Genomic DNA, 20,947 nt, shown 5'->3' with positions numbered 1-20,947 from the left:
AACAGTAAATCTTTCAGTTTTAATTGCACATTATTTATTTAAAGTAACACAGCATGATTAAAGACATAATGACAGGCATTAGCTACTTTCCTTATCAACTCGGAAACTAATTTCCGAGACGCAGTCTTTTCTATCTAATCACAACCATTTAATACTACATCGGCGAGTATAGCCTATCCACCATCGTGAATTTCGCTGCGATACGCATGAAATCTTATAAGATCACTGGGAGAGATTATATTTCTCCTAACCCATTGAAGATCACCGTTGAAACGCATTAGCACACATATCATACATTTTTTATTAGATTACTCTTATATTATACATTATATTCATGAATTTTATTATTTGCACGTTTTTTTTTGCATGAGATTGCGGCATGCCTTCCCTTCTCTGTCGTATTTATCTCATTACGATACAATACTCAGTGTTCCAAATATTACTTCATAGAGAGTTAATATTGTATAATCTCCGCTTAATGAATATATTGTATGATTTTAAATGACTCATATACGCAAGTTTATGCATTCTTTACGTAAAAATATACTTAAAAGTATGCGCAACATTATTTTCCAATACGATGTAAATGTATCATGTTGTTTTAACCAAGGATGGGAAGTAACACGTGGCTGGTTCTACTATAGGAATCGTAGACGATTGTGGGGTCTGAAGTCATAGAAAATTGACCAATCATAGTCGATTATTCTACTCGTATTTGACTCTGATTAATCAATTTTCTACGATTTAAGATTCCAAGATCGTCTACGACTCTTATTGTAGATCTCGCATTATCGTTATTTTTTATAATAACAATTTTATATTCACTTTACAATTTTTTTTACATGACAGTAACTATATAACGCTAAAGAAAGTCACATTTGAAGAGTAACTTGTTACCATTACGCGTTACTGATTAAAAAATTAACTTATTATTTCACACTTCGCATAAAAATAACGCATTACTATAAGTCGTCACGTAATTATTATTAGTAACAAGTTACTTTTTATAAATGACTTGTCCAACACTGACGTTATCATTATCATCATGAAAAATTGTAAAATTATTATTAAATTTTTATTATAGGAAAAGTAAAGAGATAAAAGTAACGGCATTACAAGTAACGCCTTATTTCCTATCCCTGGTTTAAATTCTAGGTTTCCTTGTGTCTGCCTACGAGTTAAATACATATATTGTAAAAACGTAATCTTTTTTATTTCATGGCGTTAAAATATATTTTCTCAAACTATCTGTTAACAAAAAAATATATAAAAAGATATATCACGAATATTTTGCCTAATCAGTTTTCTAAAAATTTTGTATGAATATTTACGCGATAAATGATTGCATTTTGATATTTAACCGAATTGAGAAGTCAAATTTTTACTAATAAAATCCTTAATCATCAACATATCTATCGCAGATTGTTTGAGAAAAGATTTTTTCTATTTACATTCTGGATTCGTATAAATTACTTGTTAATGCAAATATTCGATCGAAAACTTCAAAATTGTTTATCTCTGTTATGTTTTGTAAGTTTAATATAAAAATGGATTATAATTTAATAAATTATTTTTTGCTATAAACTACATTGAAAAATATTTCTTTTAAAAATAGCATACACTTATAAGAATTTTCATTTAATTAATTTAAATAACAAATTTACTCTTAATTAACAAATGTTAACAACTGTTTACTTTATTTAACAGAATATCTTCATTGCTATTTAGGAAATAGTTTATGATTAAATAATCACCTAATAAATATTATGTATCGTAGACTGTACAGAGATTGATGGTATCTTTTTTCTTTAATTACGAACAATAATAGATATCCTTCAAGGGACTGTTTTTATCACTCTATACATCGCATGTATATCTTTATAACACGTAAAGTTTTTTTAAAAAATCTTGCGATAAAGAAATTAATTTCACTATAATTAAAATCTTTTTAATATTGTCACAATTGTATATGCCCAAATATTGAAAAAGCTATGATAATAGAAAATTTTGAAATTCAACGCGCAAAATCTTGGCTAGATTAAAATTTTAAGAAGTAACAGAAATCTGCTATGTATCTTTTAATAAATATGTTTGAGAAAAATGTATCTAACCTAGTAGAGTATCAATAAGAAATCATTTCTTTCAAGTTAGTTTCAATTATTTTTATAAGAAAAGATTATTTTATGAATGTTTCGAAGAGAATTGTTCCATAGTTCTTCATTAAAAAGCCTCTTGTAAAAGTTGCAAGATAATTGTATTTTTTTAAACCAGAAAAGGTATATTATTCTGTAATTTGGATAATAAAGAACAAATTTATACATATTATTCTGTAATATTATTCTGTAATTTGGGGATAAAGAACAAATTTATATATATTTCTTTTTCTGTTTTTTGTTTTTCAAATAGTTTCCACAGTTTTTATCGGCTCTCAAGGTATTGTATTATTATAATATTATTAGAGAAAGTGAATAAAAAATATTCAAGCATAATTTTCCTCATAAAAGATATTACAATAAAAAATTTTTTTCTTTTTAAAGTGCACTATCAGCTTGCAATAATGTAAGAGATATCCCTCGAAAGAAGTATACGTATTCATATTGCAAATTGTGGGGTTTTTTTTGGCATATATACACAGTACTATTACAAAGAACTACTTAATTGAACTACTTAATCGCTATATGCAGGATCATATATTATTGCATGACACAATATTCTTGCTTAATTTTTATGATTTATATAATATAAATAGAATTTGACATATATGTTAAACTTAAAATTATAGTTGTTAATATTCAAATATTCGAATAATTACTTCATACACACATACATACATTATTCGGCTCATGGTATTAGACATCTGCGCAACACTATGCTACTATTATTATACTATTATTTATTTCAGTATTATATTATTATTTATTTCATTCATATTTATAAGAGTGAAAATTATCGATATTAATCATTCGAATATTTGAATGCGTTGGAGTTTGAATAATTCGCCAGAAAGAGTGATTTTCCGTGAAAATTCTAATTTTACTTTGCAATTCGCATGTTTTATAAATGCCACGTATGTATTCGTTTAGAATCATATCACAATTTGGAAAAATGTGCGTTTTTCACAACTTTCTAGCATAATTTTTATTAACTCATAGATCAATAATTGTCGTCAATCTAGAATTCTAGATCATATTATCTAAAGAAGATGCATAGCAGTATAAGAGATCTTTTTAGATTTTATCATATTTTATTTGCCATTGTTACACTAAACGTAAAAACATCTATACGCTATTATTAACGTTTTTCCAATTATTTGGAATTTTTTCCAATTTTTTTCTCATTTTTCGTTTTCTTTCACGTATCTTTGCAATTCACATGTAATATTAATGAAGTGGAATTGATTGTTACATAAGTAATTACTAAAATAGACTGTTTTGTAATAATATATACTGCTTTATCGAGGATGAGAAATAAATTTTTCATAAAATCACAATTGAATTTATTGAATGACTATTGAATTTATTAAATGACTTTAACTATTGATGAATCTTTGAATGATTGAATTTTATGTACAAACATGTTGAGACTATGAATGGATCTCATTTACAGTTGTGTACAAATTGCAGTGTACTCGCGAAGAGCGACGCGCATTGTTCGGTACATATATAATACAAATATTCAATTAAACGTAATAGATAAATGATAGGACATTTGTAGAAGAGTACAAATTCATGAGAATTAAATAGTATGATCTATAACTTTCATCTTATATGTTATGTCGGTTAAATGGCAATTCAGAAAGAGATTCATTGCAGAGTAAAAACTCTAAAGATGAAAGTTTTGAAACGATCAAATAAAGAAACTAATACATTACATTAGCATTTGTTTATTTTTGCTCTTGTTAAACGGAAGTTTCGGCTGAGGTGGTACCATTTGCTTTTAAAGGACTGATGCTTTCCTTGGATCGTATTAAATCTACCTGAAATATCGAATTAAAATATATATTAATTTTTTAAGTTAATCCTTACGACTTCTTTTAATAAACTTTTTTCAATAATCTTCCTTATATGCTTTTCCTAAAAAAAGTGAGTAATATGTAAAATATTGAATTGCGTTTATTGATTAATTATGATTTCATAAATTATCTAAGAGTTTAATTTATAAAATTTTCATATTAGACGTCATATAATTAGAAAGAGATACAAATATTTTATATGTAACACATGTATACATTATATATACTAGATTTGAACTAGATATATACACAGATTGTTCCATTTAAAGACGGTAGCACACCATTTTTGTGTATTTATTATCGTATTGTGTCAGCATCGCAGCTAATACGATAGCAAGTACGCAAATCCAGCTAACAATCCAGCAGGAAAAAAAATATCGTCTGTCATCGATTTTATATGACTATTTTTTATATCTTTAAATGAAAAATGTTTAGATAAAGGTTGAATGACTTATTGGGCACAAAATAAATATAAAATAGATTTTTCATTATTAGTTGGAAGTTATGACAATTTTTTAAATGGAATTACATAATTTTTTTTGTACAATATTTTTTCTAATTATTCTAAATGTAAAGGTAAAGATAGAAAAGTAGAGATATTAAAGAATCTCAAAAATCAATGGTTTACAAGATATTTCGTATTTTATTCCAGCATATTTTGATATAAAATATAAATATCTTAATAAACTATTAATTTTTTGACACTCGTATCTTAATGCTCAGCCAGAAATGATAATAGAATTGACGTCGATTAAATGTCGTTAAATTATCAAATTGACATCAAATCGACATCGATTCAATATCGAAATTATCAAATTGACGTGGAATCGACGTGGATTCCATTATCATTTCTGGCTGAGTACTCTTATGTGTAGAATAATGATAACAAATCAATCGGTGTCATGAAAACACAATTGATTTTCAAAAAACAATTTATTAAACGCAATAAGGGATGATCGCATTAAGTTGGACCCTTTGTGTATATTACGTATAAAGAAATAAACAAATACATATATAAAAGATACATACATTAAAATATTATATAGCTAAACTGTATTTACAATAATACTGTATAATATACAGTATTATAAATGCATGTACCTATATGTTACATTTTTTGAAAATTATCTTTTACTTATAATATTTAAATTTACTTATAATAAATAACATCTTTTTCTTTTTTATAACCGATAATGGACTAATTTTAATGAAAATTTTACTTTAATAAATTTACAATAATAAATTTTTTATATATGCATCTTGTCAATATAACGACGAGATAAAATTTTTATGTTCATGCAAAAAGCGACTAAGACTAAAAGCAATAAAAGAAAGGAACATGCGATTAGAGAGAAAGAAAGAGAGAGAGAGAGAGAGAGAGAGAGAGAGAGAGAGAGAGAGAGAGAGGAAGAGAGACGTTTATATCTCATTTTACGAAATGAGAAAATGTTTCTTCGTAAATTTGTATATTGTGCTTTGTATTTTTTTCATCATCAATCATTAACAATAAGCTGCATAGTTATTATTTTTATTTGAAAAACTACATATAATAATAATAACGTGAAATACAAATAAATGAAATAAATCATAGCTAACGTCTTCCCATATCGTTGTTCCCATTAATAATGAGCTAACATATGTATCTCTAAGAGCATAAGCAAGAGTTGCAAAATTGAATCTCATAGACTATTACGTTATGAAAAAGGCAAAACATAATTAATTATATAATTGTAGATGATAAACAGATTCTTATAACAATAATAAATTTAAAAAACGTTTCTTAATTTATATTTTCTTGAATATTTCACTGATTTCGCATAAATACAATGGTGTAAATTTACGAGGAAGTAAAAGAATAAAATCTGTCATGAAATTCTGTACTCTTTATTCGTAAATATTTTAATACGTTAATATTATCATTTTATATACGTTTAATTTTTGTCATTATGAAAAATAAAAATTTCTGTCGTCTATGAAAATCCATATTTTCTACAATGAGTCGTCCGCGTCTGAATTTGTTTTTTACGTCGACTCGACGAGGATTGTCATGCCATCCTCGTTTGTAAATTTACTCACAGCGGCGGTGCATGGGATATGTTGCATGCCGGTATATTGGTGCTCTTGCTGTGTATCTTGCCATATGAATGTCGGTTTTTTGGTGATGGTGATGGTAGTTAGAATTTAGAGTCATTTACGTGTGTCACCTTGATCGAGATCCCACTGTCATCTTCGTCCTCTTCGGTCATTGTCGTCAGTCTCGTTGTTTCGTCAGCTATCAACGAGTTGTTCTTCTTTGGATGCTTCTTTTGCTTTCCCACACTACGTCAGACAATTACGCGAACTTAATCAGTATTAAAAATTAGATGATAACAGTTTGATGTTGATACTTATATTTTTTTCTCTTTTTACTCGAAAATTAACAATATTATAGAATCATTATTATAAAAAAAAATTGAAATTACGATAGAATATATCTTAACTTTATTGCTTTTATATTTTTTATAACAAATATTAATTCATTATTAAAGACAATATTAAAATCTGTGTTAAAAAAATCAAATTCTATAAGTGTATGATCATGCTTTTATTGAAAATAATTATGTCAATTTTAAATTATGTTCAAGTTCTTCAACTAAATTAATTGAGAAACAATTTGATTACAGTTTAACGATTGTCTATTTGTTTTCAGTTGTCGTAACGTTTTGATTTTATACAATCATTACAATATCTTACTTGAATGGAATTTATGATGAGCTTCTATAAATATTCAATTACAAATGATTAAATAAACGAGCAAATATAAGATGTTTTATTAAAAATATTTAATTTAACACACCAATAATAAGAATATAAGAATAGACGTTTCAATTTTTACAGTCTTTTTCAATATTATTAAATAAACCTATCTATTTTGCTTGACTAATGTTGCAAATTGAAAAAAATTCCATGTCAATTATTAATTTATATTTGAATTGTTTTGTTGTGCAAATTTCGAGCGCTATTTATTTATATTCTTTGTTTTATTCTATAAATATATAAGCAAGATGATGAATCGTTAAATTTAAAAAAGCTTCCTCGTAAAAATTTCTTATATTTTAGAAAAATATGATATACAAATATATAATAAAATTTAAAAAATAATATATCAATAAAATATATAATGTCGTTAAAGAGTATCATTATTATAAATAAAATAAAATATGAATAGTAAGACAGAAAACATATTTAATAATATTTAAATAAAGATGAAATAAATAATTTGAAAAATTAATTAAAAATAATTAGATTAATTTCATTAATCAGAAATTGCTTGAAAGTTTTATATAATTGACAATTTCAGTTATTTCATTCCATGTCTTATATTTTTATATAATCTCTCCAAAAAATGCATAAAATCATTTGAAATTCAATACTTACTTGATTAGTGATTTTGACTGTTTCGTTTTTTCGTTGCCTTCATTGACTTGTTGCCAGATACCAGTTTTATTCACTTCCTCGCTGATATTGATACTCGCCAAAGGAATCTTCATGATGTTCCCATTAGCTAAAGAGATCTGAATGTTCCCTGCAGGAGGTCCATATCCCATCGTTTCGTTGTGTTCCTGCAGTACGAATGAAACAATAGTTTGAATCTCAATCTTGATATGTGCGATAAATTTCTATCAGGCCATGCATAAATTCAAGCGAACTTTGCGTTGCCTTCGAACTGCTGGGAAGCAGGTGAAATACGTTGCTTGCCAGCATATTTTTCAGTCGATCAATTATACGATAATTATACGAGGAAGTAATAACGATCAGTCAGGGACGTCACGTAACACTATGAATAAATTTACAAGGGTGTGACTTGGCGTGTAGATAAGTCTAACAAAGAGAAGAATGCACAATAGAAAAATCAGTGCGACGAATTTGTGATGATAGAATTATATTAGTTGTTTCTTTCTCTTTTTCGAGGAGAGGAAATAATTTTAATAAATAACGATTCTGTTCACCTTGAGAGTTACGATCATAATTTCTATCAATATTTTGTATTATTTTATCCGTGCATAACGGTATATCAATTAATAATAATTGACATTGATATTTATATTTTGTGAGGAACTACAATACCGATATTTATAATACCAAATTAGAAACAAGTATAATATAAATATGTAAAGGCACATTTTGATATTTTAACATTTGTCAATATTTTTTTCATAGTTTGATGATTGAATATCGTGCAATTATGATATTGTTTTAATTCTTAATTATAAGTATAAACTGTAATATATCCTTGCCATGTAATTTGCAGAAAATTCATAACATGCTGTTATTGTATTCAATTTAGTGGCGCATGATTACTATTGAAACGCATATATCGCAATGTGCATCGTCACGTTCATTTACCGAAAAATTTCTTTGATTACAAACGGACGTAGGATGTTCGCTGAATAATTTATTTGCGAAAAGAACATGTCGACTATATGCGACGAAACTACGGACGTGCACTTATGGTGACGTACCGATGACAGGCGGAGGATTCGACTGGCGTTTTTTTTCGTTTGCGATTTCCGTATTGATATCTCCGTGTTTGTCCGGCTCGTGTGATTTCTTTCAGTCGCTCTCTCATTTTCTCTCGCTGAATCGTCACTCTCCTCCGTGAGTCATGGTGTGCTTCCGTTCAGTTATTCTGTCTTTAATTGTATTGTTAACAACGAACGCACGCAATTGGCTGTTACACGGTGCAACGCTTCACTTAATCACTCGCTCGCGTTAAGATAATTTCAAAAATATTGTATTCCTTTTACTGATATTATTACCGTACCGTATCATACGAAAAATTACACATAATGATTATACTGTTTTATGCGTATCTAATTTTAGATTAGTTTTGTCTTCGTAAGATTACGGTAAAAAATATTGTTTCTTCGTTGTCATTAATTTTTAAACCAAAATAAAAAAGAAATTAAAAATTAAAATGACAGTTAAACGGGAATCTTTTTTAATAATAAAGTTTAAGTATAATAAATATGTAACAGTACTTTTGCAGTTTAGCTATTAAAAGATTGCAATTTTTACATATGTAAATTTAGTTTGTATATTTAAATTAAAAATAAAATGAAATGTGCAATCCAAAAAGCAGAACAATATATTAAAAATAAGATCAATTTTATAACAAGTAAATTAAGTGTTAATTACACGAAACTCATTTTATTATTTTATATCACTAACATAATATTTGCATTCTTTAGGCATAATATTTGCATTCTTTTTGCAATAAAAAATTTTTATATTTGACTATTGCGAGAGATAAGTAGAAGCTCTCAAGCAGACGAACTGTAAATTATTATACATGAGTCATTAATTGTGTTAGGAGATACTGGAATTATAAAGAGGTTTCGTGTGTTTCGAAAAAAACAATAATGTATTTTTACATAATAAGATACGTGAACTGCATGAACGACGGCGCATTAAATCGATATAAGAGTCTCGAATGGTTCACAGAAAAGGATATTAGCGACACGATAATATATTAAATGCAACAACACTTTGTTTCGCCAAGTCGCGAATATCAATTGCGATGTGTCGATCGCTATTCAATAAATATCTTCGTTGATATCATTTCGATGATAGGACCCGCTTTCCGTTTAATCAATTAACTAACAATATATTAAAAAATTCGCAATGCTGCGAACGTGTACTCTCCCATGGTGAACTGATCATGATTTTATTTCAAACAGCCCTTTGTTTGTTGTAATGTTGGAATGTATAAATTATAGAAGAAGTGCTACATTAATTTATTCGAATGTATGAACAAAAACGGTACAATATTGCTTACCTTGCAACAATAATTTTCCTTAACTACCGTTAATAGTTTGCAATGTCGTGCTTGATACGCGCAACTATGCTTGTAACTATTATACTCGTAAGAGTATTATTATTCAATTATTATTTAATTATATTACGGCGTAATAACGAAAATTGCATTTACTTATCTCTATCTTAAATTCGCCTAAGATTATATAACCAATATATGTATATATAAACAAAGATAATTATGTATAATTCCATCAAAGACATCACACATCAATGAAGACATCGATAAAAATTCATCGCGCGCGGTTCACCATTGAAGAATAATCTGGAAACTTGGAGCGAATTATTGCACAAAAAATAAAATTTCGGGTAGTCGCCGACGTGTTCGAAGCGCTCGCAAAAACGATCAACACTCAACACATTACTCTAATTTCGCTACAACAACGATGCTATCGATAAAAACGTTTAAGATTGCGGTATCCAAAGGTCTACCGCATTCAAAAATTCAACAACGATTATATATCATAATATTTACTTTAATACTGGTCGATCAGTACACCACCTGGATTTGAGGGTAAAGGTTGTTTGGCACGTGTTCCAAAATGGAAGACGAGAGGATGGCTTTCAAGGCCGAGATTTGGTTCATTAAAAAAATATAAAAATTTGCCGCATAAATGCTCGAAGCAACAATATATTATGTATTTTCATAAAATGGGTAAATTTCAAGTCGTGTTTCAAAAAATTTCTACAGACTGAAAACAGTCCATGTGCGCATTTTCGGAACGTTTTTTTTTTTTATGGTACCATTCTCGTCATCCTGTTTCAGGCGGTGAAAAATGTTATTTGCGAAAATAAAAAAAAAATCTTGATCGCAAAAAGGAGGAAAGTGTTGTTTCGACGAAATAGTAAAAAGTGTGCGTTTTGCGTAAAAATTATTGGTCCGTCCGTACTTTTCTTTTAAATTATTAAAGGCCAAGTTTGGCACTCTTAAATTATCCGGCGTATATATAATTATGCGCTTTAAATTAAATTATATTCTAGCCCCATATATTCGGAGATCCTAAATTTTTACTCGAATTTGTTCCGCGCAACGACGAAAAACTAATTCGTTTTAGATGACATTCGTCCGATCATTCATCGTAGTATACATCATTTCTTTTACAAAGGGCGGATTCTCCAAAGTCGGAGAGAGTTATGGTGACCACGGGGCGAGCGTTCGCCACGCGATCACCTTCTGTATGCTATTTGCGACAGGTGATGGCGTTTAATATTCGTGTCGCGGTGCTAACCTCGCCGTTCTCCAGCTTACGAAGATCGTCGGCGTGTTTCTTGGTTGTTTCCGGCATTATGTCGTCGAGGATTTTCAGCTCGCGTTGCGTAAACATTAAATCCAGGGATTTGCGTATGCCAATCATTACCACGAGCTGTAAATATTTACATTATAGATTACAAAGCTATAAACATTTATATTAGGAATTATGTCCTTGAAAATGTGTCACTTGTGTGTTTGCACAAAACATGTCAATTCTAAGATTGAAATTTTTAACTTTATGATCGCTACAGAGAGTCTAATATTAGATGTGGATATATGTGACGAGATAATTTTATCGAGATGTGTGTATATATACCTGACTTTCTTAATAAAATGATAATTTTCAAAGACCAACAATTTAATTTACTTTGTAAAATAATTTATTAATAAATAAGATGATTAATTGATTTTTTTGTAGTAGTCCTTCCGTAAATAAGAAGAATAATAGATATATTTTTATTTAAATTTTTCTGTTTATTAAATCTGGATTAATAATTCATAAAAGGTACAAATATTATTAAATTACGAATGACTTATTAATCCTTGGAGTAATCACTTACCATTAAAGGAAACAAAATAGAAGTATGACTGAAGGATTTTATAAGCCACAGACAAGTGAGGCAAGCAAGTTGAATCGCAGTGAACATATGTACACGTTTTAATGGAACCTAAAAACATATATTTGGAATTCAAATGTTGGAAATATTTAATTTTAGATAACTATCTGATAAAATTTGATTTTTCTTTGCAATACGAATATAAATAGTCATTTATCATATATTTTTGCAAGCTCAACACAAATCCATTGGCTATTCATTTTAAGCAAAATGGAATAAAAAGGCTAAAAACAATTTTATAGCCAATTCTTTTTCTAAATTTCATTAATGCCACACGAAAATATTAGTTTTTAGTTTCAAAATAAATTTTATTTTGTGTCGATATTATTTTATTTTCAGAATATAGCAATTTGAAAATAGCTCTTTTCTAGATAATACATTAAGGCATTTTATTTCATCTTAATACTGCACTATGTAAAAATTAAGTGTTATTATTAACTATGTTAAATTATAATAAATGTAACGTATAATATTGGATCGTGTTAAATAAAAAAGCAATTGATAAAAATTGACAAAATATAATGTGATAGGAAGATTGTAATTTTAAATCATGGAAATTAATAATCTTCCTGCCTAATATATTTATATTGTATTTTGTTAATTTTATATTTTTTGACATGATCCGATTATATTATATTAGTACAAAAAATATTTATATTTTTTACCTAATGCATTAATTAAAATGGAATAAAATGCTTTTTTCATGTTTTTATATTATATGGAAAAAGGAACTATTTTCAAATTGAATTATCTTGAAAACAGAAAATTATACTGAAACAAAACGAAATACATTTTTAAAGCAAAAATTCATACTTTTACATAATATAATCGTATTTTACATCTCTTTCATATATCGAAAAAAATTTTTTGACAAAGCTACAATGTCAACAAATGTGTACAAATAAAAATGTTTTTAAAATTGTTATTTTTTGTCTCTGATGGTATTTTTCTCAAAATTGTAATGTGATAGCCAATTTTGACTAAAGAATTAGTGTTTAATAGATAAAAATATTATATAAAAGAAATAACTATTCACTATCTTGTTGAAAAATAGTGTTGAATAATGCATTAATCAGATCAATAGGAATTATAAAAAATGTTAAAAGTTTTGAAATATTTTATTAAAGTTAATATTTTATTAAAGAAAATATATCCTAAAAGAAATTTATAATGAATGCGTTTCAAGCTATTTTAAAGATATCCAAACGTCGGAACTATTCACTTACCTGGCGAAGGAACATGTAGTCTGGTTGATACTTAACAGGCATCAGCATTATAAGAATTCTGTCGAAGAATTGAAGACCTTTTAGCGACGCGACACCCATGTATAGGAAGACGCCGAACAGCACCGGCATCGGTATGTTTCTTAGCATCGGTGTTAGGAGCACCGAGCACCCGATCATCAGGAATATCAGTATGTGAGTAACTCTTTGTTCACGGACACCTAAAAACTGCGGCTTCTCGCCCGGGGCGGCGCATTCGGATTCCAATTTTAATGAGTTTACATGGTTTATAGAGAGGACTGTCGCTGCGACAAACCATGGAAGTCCCATTACCGAGCATATCTCGATCAAGATCGACAGGACAAAAAGATCCAGATGGTACCCGCATCCTTTCTGAAAAAGCATTAATAAGATCTTTGATAGAGTTTATTATTGCTGTATTATTGTTACTATTGTTAATTATTCAATGTATTCTTTTTTTTTTGCATTCTTTTCAAGTGACATCTATTAACGAGAATAGATAGAGGCATAATTGCTTACCTTTAATTTATTCTCTTTTCTATTAACAATAACGGCCGTGATTTGCTGATCCATGAAGATCAATATAGTACCCAACAAAGCAGGGAGGAATGCCCCGATAGCACTCCACCACGGATTCCCTTGAAAAGGCCAGATTATCCATCCTCGTCCTTCCAATGTTGGTTTGAATTCCGTTGGCACTTCCAATTTCGGTGTTGGAATGCCCACGAAATGATCCAATGAGCTCATAGAGAATATCGCTATTATTACTGCAAAATCGCTCACCACTTGCCTCACCTAAAGCAACATAAAAATGCCAAAAAAGAAAGCATGGTAAATGTGACGAAAATAAGATAAATTATTGAGTTTTTAATAAAAATAAAGATATGCTTATAATATATTTTTATATTTTTATAGGATAAGTAATAATTTTAGAACTCTAGTCTTATAACTTCTTTAATATTTATTTTCAGAAAAAATAAAGCTGATCTTGTATCTTCTTCTTCAATTAAAGCATGTTTTTACCTTTGAGGGAAAAAATAAAGCATTCTTGAAATCCTTGAGCTCTATTGATAGTAAGAACGTGCCCATGAATAGGATAATTGACATAAGGAACACGTCGGGTACATAATGTGGTATGTTGCAGCCATCGCCCATCATAGTGCCATTGTAATTCTGAAAGAAGCATTAACGAACATGACATCAAAGCAGAAACGAATTAGATTGCTTGAAAGATCCTATTTTCTCGTAAATTCAAAAACACCTAGTAATCTACTACTTTGCACATAGAAACTTGTAATTTCTCAAGAAAATATAAGAAGCATACGCGTTTGACTGTTGCGATTGAGCGTAACGAGACGTTTGTTTGGATGTTTTTTTTTATCATTCAAGCGAGATATCAAGTAAAGTTATCAAGTGAGCTGATATTTAAATAAAATTTGCATTTTTTATTATGACATGAGGTTACATAAATAACCAAGATAAAAATTGTTTTGATAATTTTGTAACACAATGGGAGTTTTTTTTGTGTGTGTGAGACCCGATTGTTTGCGTCGCTAACTGGCTAACTTAATATAAAATTTTCTGATCTTTTTTGGTTTAATAGAAAAATTTCAAGTATCAGTCGCTGTGAATGAGTATAGTTAATCGTAACGTAATCAAATATGGAACACTCCGATATAGTCGTATTAATGTGCTTTAATGAAATTCAGATTTCAAGATGTATATGGAAAAGTGTTTTTAACAATGAATGAATTGTCGCGTGCTTAACTTCTCATACTGACTTTTATATTATTTTGAAATTACCTCGCAAGCTGTTTTATCTAACATCGTCCAATTCATACTGTTATAACTGGATGGCAGACTGGTATTCGGTGGTTTACACAAGCAATCATAGTCCATTGTTTCGCTGGAATAGGTGTTTAAGGGATATTTCTTGCCGATTGAAAGCACGTTTTCGATTGCCTAGAATGTACTGATACACTTAATACATATAAGATATTAAACAGATAATTATATAAAAAATATAAACGCAACTTTCGCTTAAATAATCGAATGCATAACATTAATTTTTTTATGACTAAATAATGCGTTTTTTAAAACGCTTTTAATATCGAAGAATATAAAAAGAATCGATAAAAAATTTAATAAATTAATGTATCTAGCTTATACTGGATAAGTAATACGAATATTTTTACCTTATAGATAAAAATGAAAGCGATGAGAGTGGCAAAATTTTCCTCCGTAAATCGAGTGATATAACAAACGCAAGCACTTGCGTCAAGAGCCACGAGAATCATCAAAATTATGGAGATCCATGTACCGATCCAAAAACGGAAAGACATGTAACTCCAGTCGACTTTTCTGCAAAAATAATGATCTGATCAGATTATTTTGGAGAAAGAAGATGTTAATAAATAAGATTTTTTATTTTACGCGTTCAATGACTGTATCTTTTGAAGTTACAATATAATCAAATGCTAATTAGTTATATAAAGTAGTAAAAATTTTTGTAGAATTAATTGAAATGTAGATAAATTGTTTATCAAGACTCACTTGCAGAATTCGTAGACAATCGTCTCGAAAACTAGAACTGGACCGGTGGAACCAAGTATAGTCAATGGCTGACCAGAGAAGAAGCCATATCCAATGCCGCAGACGAAACCGGAAACTAGCGATTCCATAGCAGCCATGTTTTTTCCAGTAGCTTCGCTGAGGAGGCCACCGAAAGTAATGATGGGTGACAAGCAGGCGAAATATAAGAAAATAAAAGACGCGACGCATTGAAGTGCAAGGGCATCCTTGAAATCGGAAAAGTAAAATGGACCTTTTCTTTTAATGTCGTTAATCAGACCGCCGAACAGTCTACCGGTTCTCGAAAGGCCGGATTCCTCCCTTAGCTTTTGTTCATCAGCTTCCTCGTCGAACTCTTCCTTAGGTTTTTCCTCTTTGGGTCTCTTTCTGACTTCCTGAGAACGTAAAATCAAACTGCGATTGAAGTGATGAATACTTTCCATAGACTTGTATTTTTAAAAAAATATCAAAATTGATATAATTTTGATTGTTTCAATTTTAATATTATAGACACACGCAAGAAAGAATTTTTCTTGTCACATGCTTCTATCACCGATAAAGATATTATTTTTATGCGTTTAATTATGTAATATTGAGATCTGAACTCATAAAGATTATATCACTTCTTATTCCTGACAAGACTATTCTCACCTGCGATGGTATAGCGGCTGGCGGTTCTATTCTGATTGCTGGATCCCACTCACCAGGTGGTAATACCGTCACAGCATCTAAGAACTCGTCAATACCAGCCAAGAGATGATTTCTATTTTTTGCCTTGTAAGCCACGTCGTGGAAGACTTCGTCGGACATCAAGGTCGCCATAGCTCGACCAATTTCGTGGAAACCCGAAATCCCACCCTAAAAGTGACCCAGCTTTATTTAAAAAGTAGTAAATTTTATAAATTCTTATAGATATATATATTTCGTGTATTGTTTAATGTAATTGTAATATTGTTATATATTTTTTCTACTCTTTTTATTATACTTTAATAATTTATTATAAAATACCATTATAAAAAATAGCGCATTAACACGATTAATAATTATTGCATAACTTATCGCGAACAATTACTTAATACAAAATAAGATGAGGCGAGGTGAAACGTTAGGGGGTTTATAAGAACCTGTGAAGATTATCAGTCGCGTGTAATGCGCAAAAATAACTCTGTTTATCGATAAATAATTTTTATCACAAAGATATTATACCCATACAATCTAAGAACTGATATGACGTAAATTCAATTTTATTCAAGAAAGGAAGACGTCATCAAAATTTGATTTAATGCTTTCAGGTTTATTACTAAAACATAGAATAGCCTCTCATATCTATTCTATGTGTGCAAAAATGATATAAATAATTCATAGGATAACTCCGGCAAATACACCGCGCTGGGATTTACGTCGCAGAAGTCAGAAAAAATAGAAGGAGTGGGGGTAATTGTCCCGTAACTACTCTGTTATTCTGTGTTTGCCTTTATGTTATATATTAATATTGAATTATAATTTCAGCTTCTTACTGTTAATATTAATGAAATTATTATGAGTTGAATCGATTTGTCACTGTAATAAGTAGCGCCATCATAAATTATAATCTACATAAATGAATGATTAATGTAGAGCGTATAAAAGACTTAGTGATTATTTCGTGATGCATAGAAGAACAATTGATGTGTAGAAGAACAATAAAGCATGTTGTATAGCAAAATACCAATGCTTTGTTTTTGTATTCTTTGTTTAGTTTATTGTCTTGTATATCTCACCTGTTTGGGATATATCTCACCTGTACGGCATTTTTAGCGGGCGAGATTTATGCCCAGATTGAATTCAGTGCACTAAATGCAATAAACGCGTTACATGAAATATGTACTTCATATCATGACACTTGTAATATATGAAGAAAGATTATAATTATTATTTATTACTTCATACACATATTTTTCATTCTTACTCCTTAATAAAACTTTAAATGCATTTTATAAGTTATTGTGTCATTTTACGTCTCATTTTTATGCATTATTTGCAAATTTTTTGTGAGCTGTACATACCTCCCCCTCTCCCTATAGCCATATATCCCATCCTATATGGCTATAGGGAGAGGGGGGAGATATGTATATGCGGCAAAAATGCTAGGGTTACAAAAAGTTCATTTTTTAATACGAAAAATAAATATTTCGGATTTTTAATACTTTTTTTTATAGTAGACAATACAAAGTTTTTACTGATGTAGTTCGTTTATTTTAAACATAGTAAATAATACTTAATAAATTAAGTGTTTGATAAGTACACCGCGTATATACTGGAGTTATTCTATAATTACAAGATTATTATCAAGAGAATGATATTACTTTAATTTAAATTATTTTTATATTTAATGTTATTTAACGTTATTTAATATCATTTAAATTTTTGATAATATTAATTAATATTTTACTTGAGAATTTTTACATTTTTTATATATTTTTTTACTATAAATTTTTGAAAATTTTTTAATAAAGTGATTGACATTTCTTATATTTATTATTAAAAAAATAAAATTTTAATTTGAACCAAACATGGCTAATGGAAAAAATCGTTTTCAGAGACTAATATTGCTACATGTAAAAATATTGTAGTTTATAAAACATGTTAAGATCACAATGGCTTATGTAAATCGCATTTACGTGAAAAATAAATTACTTTACATATAGATCTCTCGAGATAATAACCAGCGGACGCAAGCAGCATACGTCCGCCGATTATCTTTCAGGAATCTATACGTATGAAGTAAGTTATTTTTCACGTAAATGTGATTTAAATATACTATTGCGTATTTGCATGCTATTGTTAGTGCAAGCACTGCTTATTAAAGATTTAATTACTCCGCTATGGCAAAAGACGACCTTCTCGTGTTTCAAATTGACATTTAGGTGTGCATATATAGTATTCACATAAAGTGAGAAGTTGCGCAGTTTGGACTAGCTTGTTCGTTTTTAGGTCTCACCTATTCGAGATTGAATGTGGTGGAAGATGATTGCCTGTGATAAGCCATTGATATAACTATAATAGCCGAGTAGAGATATTGATTCGTGCAGACAATCGACGATTTAAGACAAAGTCAGAGAATTCGTTAATGATTTTGAATATACAACATAACGTTGTATAACGAATTTGAATATACAGCAATTTTATTTGATAGCCCTACATCTGGGAATTATATTTACATTACATAATTTATTTATATGTTACGTTGATATATTTTACGTTAATATATTTTAATATTTCAAACATAAAGTTTCAGACTCGCGTGTACTATACGTCCGAACTTCTTTTGAACATAGTAATCTCCAAGGAGATTACCTGATACTTTCAAATGTATAACGTTCCGAAGTAAATAAGTTAGAGTTTTAAAAATAGCAATAATTTTTTGTTGTTGTAGAAAGCTATTTCTCTTACGAACTTCAATTGCTATTTAGTTTATACGACGCGTTTCAATTTGTATATCTTAAATAAAAATAAGATTACAATAAAATCAAACAAATTAGAATTAATGTAGCTCTAATTTACCCGGTTTTATTGTAATATTATTTTGAATATCGAGAGGTCTATGAAAAATTGTTTTTACCATTGTTTAAATAAAAAGAAAGAAAACAGGTTATATTCATAATATATAATGATTGTATTATTAGGTGTTGGAATTAATTCGTAGCGTTTTTTAATGAAAGAATGTTATTTATTTCACATGAGCATTAAAAAATACATTAATGAAAGTACTTCCCATCACTTGTAAAACGCTACGAATTAATTCCAACACCTAATATATATATATATATATATATATATATATTAGGTGTTGGAATTAATTCGTAGCGTTTTTTAATGAAAGAATGTTATTTATTTCACATGAGCATTAAAAAATACATTAATGAAAGTACTTCCCATCACTTGTAAAACGCTACGAATTAATTCCAACACCTAATATATATATATATATATATATATATATATTAGGTGTTGGAATTAATTCGTAGCGTTTTTTAATGAAAGAATGTTATTTATTTCACATGAGCATTAAAAAATACATTAATGAAAGTACTTCCCATCACTTGTAAAACGCTACGAATTAATTCCAACACCTAATATATTCGTAAGAAAAGTATTTTAGTGGAAAAATCAAGAAGAAAAGATTTATATATAAGATAAATAAATATTAATTTTTGGTCGGTTTGAACAAAATCTTATATTTAATATTATCCCAGCCAAAGTTCGAACTTAGATCTATTATTATTGAAAATATTTCTCGAATAAATTCCTTATAGATGAGATAAGTATTAACATCAATAATATTATTTTGATTATTAATTTGATAACGTGATTCTACATTTTCAGATTTTGATAAAACTGTGTTTTAAGATAAAATAGTAATCAGCATATGCTTTAAAAGGGAGAACACGAAGTATATATAAACAATATACAAAATTCACAAAATTTATTAATTTATTAATAGTAAAATTGCTTCGACTAAAAATATCAATACTTATCTTATACATATATATTAATGATTGTTTATTTATTAAAAGATTTTATTGGAATTAAGAAATGTGATTTTTAATTTATCTATTTAATCTATTTTATATGAGATGTGCAGCTTAAATAAAGTATATCATATAGTAAAATCACTTTTCATCACAGCAATTATAAATCTAGCTGATGCGCAAGAAATGATGCTTAAAGTAGATCGAGATCATAACTCTCTCGCTTTTCATTCTTACATTTAATCTTATCTCTATATATAAGTCGCGATAGTAACGATAATAGCGTTCTTACCATGGGTCCCAAGAGGACAAAAATGAATCTTGTCGGAACAGGAACTTCTGTCAGGTCCCCCATTATTCCAGCTTGGCTTAACCGGATGAATGCGGACAAAGTCTTGTCGAGAAAATCAACTTCACCTACGAGTATGTTGCTTGCCTCAGCGCCGGCTGGTATCTTCCTCATAAAGTGCGTATTACCCTAATGAAAAAGTGGAATTGAAGTTTCTTGGATTAAACTGCTCGCGATATGAAAAATCAATCTTAACATTAAAGGGGAAAGATTAGAATAAAGCCTTTTTAAAGGATTGCTAAAAAAATTAAGCGATTCTTTGATTAAGTGTTTGTCGGATATTTAAAATAATGAAAGGTAATTGGCTAATTATTATGGCTACATTTGGTTTGAACGGTCATAAACTGTGAGCTGTATCTTTATTACTAATTACATGTGACAGAAAGATAAAATAAAGCTTACATAACGTGAGTGTTAAAACCGAACGTCGCTTATGATAATTATACTAAGCCTTTACGTGCACAAGGCTAAATACATTACATGTACGAATATCGTACAGATTTACAACTTTTAATTATACAATATTTAATTCAAT

General features: G+C 28.8%; 1 protein-coding gene across 13 annotated transcripts in view; it reads right to left on the bottom strand.

The window, feature by feature from the left end:
* Positions 1-17: 17 nt before the first annotated feature.
* The window catches only part of Ndae1 (Na[+]-driven anion exchanger 1), a 61,021-nt gene continuing 40,091 nt past the window's right edge, over positions 18-20,947 (bottom strand). For 10 of the 13 annotated variants that reach the window (XM_087403661.1, XM_087403660.1, XM_087403665.1 and 7 more), the window contains 13 exons: positions 20,356-20,541; positions 16,204-16,410; positions 15,535-15,947; positions 15,177-15,342; positions 14,785-14,943; positions 14,005-14,154; positions 13,501-13,776; positions 12,964-13,353; positions 11,681-11,788; positions 11,098-11,232; positions 7,430-7,614; positions 6,208-6,331; positions 18-3,976 (listed from right to left, as the gene is read on the bottom strand). In XM_087403661.1, coding sequence (XP_087259787.1) covers positions 3,899-3,976; positions 6,208-6,331; positions 7,430-7,614; positions 11,098-11,232; positions 11,681-11,788; positions 12,964-13,353; positions 13,501-13,776; positions 14,005-14,154; positions 14,785-14,943; positions 15,177-15,342; positions 15,535-15,947; positions 16,204-16,410; positions 20,356-20,541 — 2,577 coding nt within the window. In that variant the 3' untranslated portion in view covers positions 18-3,898. Of the gene's footprint in view, positions 3,977-6,088; positions 6,332-7,429; positions 7,615-11,097; positions 11,233-11,680; positions 11,789-12,963; positions 13,354-13,500; positions 13,777-14,004; positions 14,155-14,784; positions 14,944-15,176; positions 15,343-15,534; positions 15,948-16,203; positions 16,411-20,355; positions 20,542-20,947 lie in introns of all 13 variants that reach the window. The other 3 variants (XM_087403666.1, XM_087403658.1, XR_015544300.1) reach the window with 2 other exon arrangements.

Source organism: Acromyrmex echinatior, chromosome 2 (genome assembly GCF_024713525.1).
Source record: "Acromyrmex echinatior isolate Ae372 chromosome 2, ASM2471352v2, whole genome shotgun sequence".
In the NCBI taxonomy this organism is placed as follows: Eukaryota; Metazoa; Arthropoda; class Insecta; order Hymenoptera; family Formicidae; genus Acromyrmex; species Acromyrmex echinatior.
This window is presented reverse-complemented; position numbering and strand designations above follow the sequence as displayed.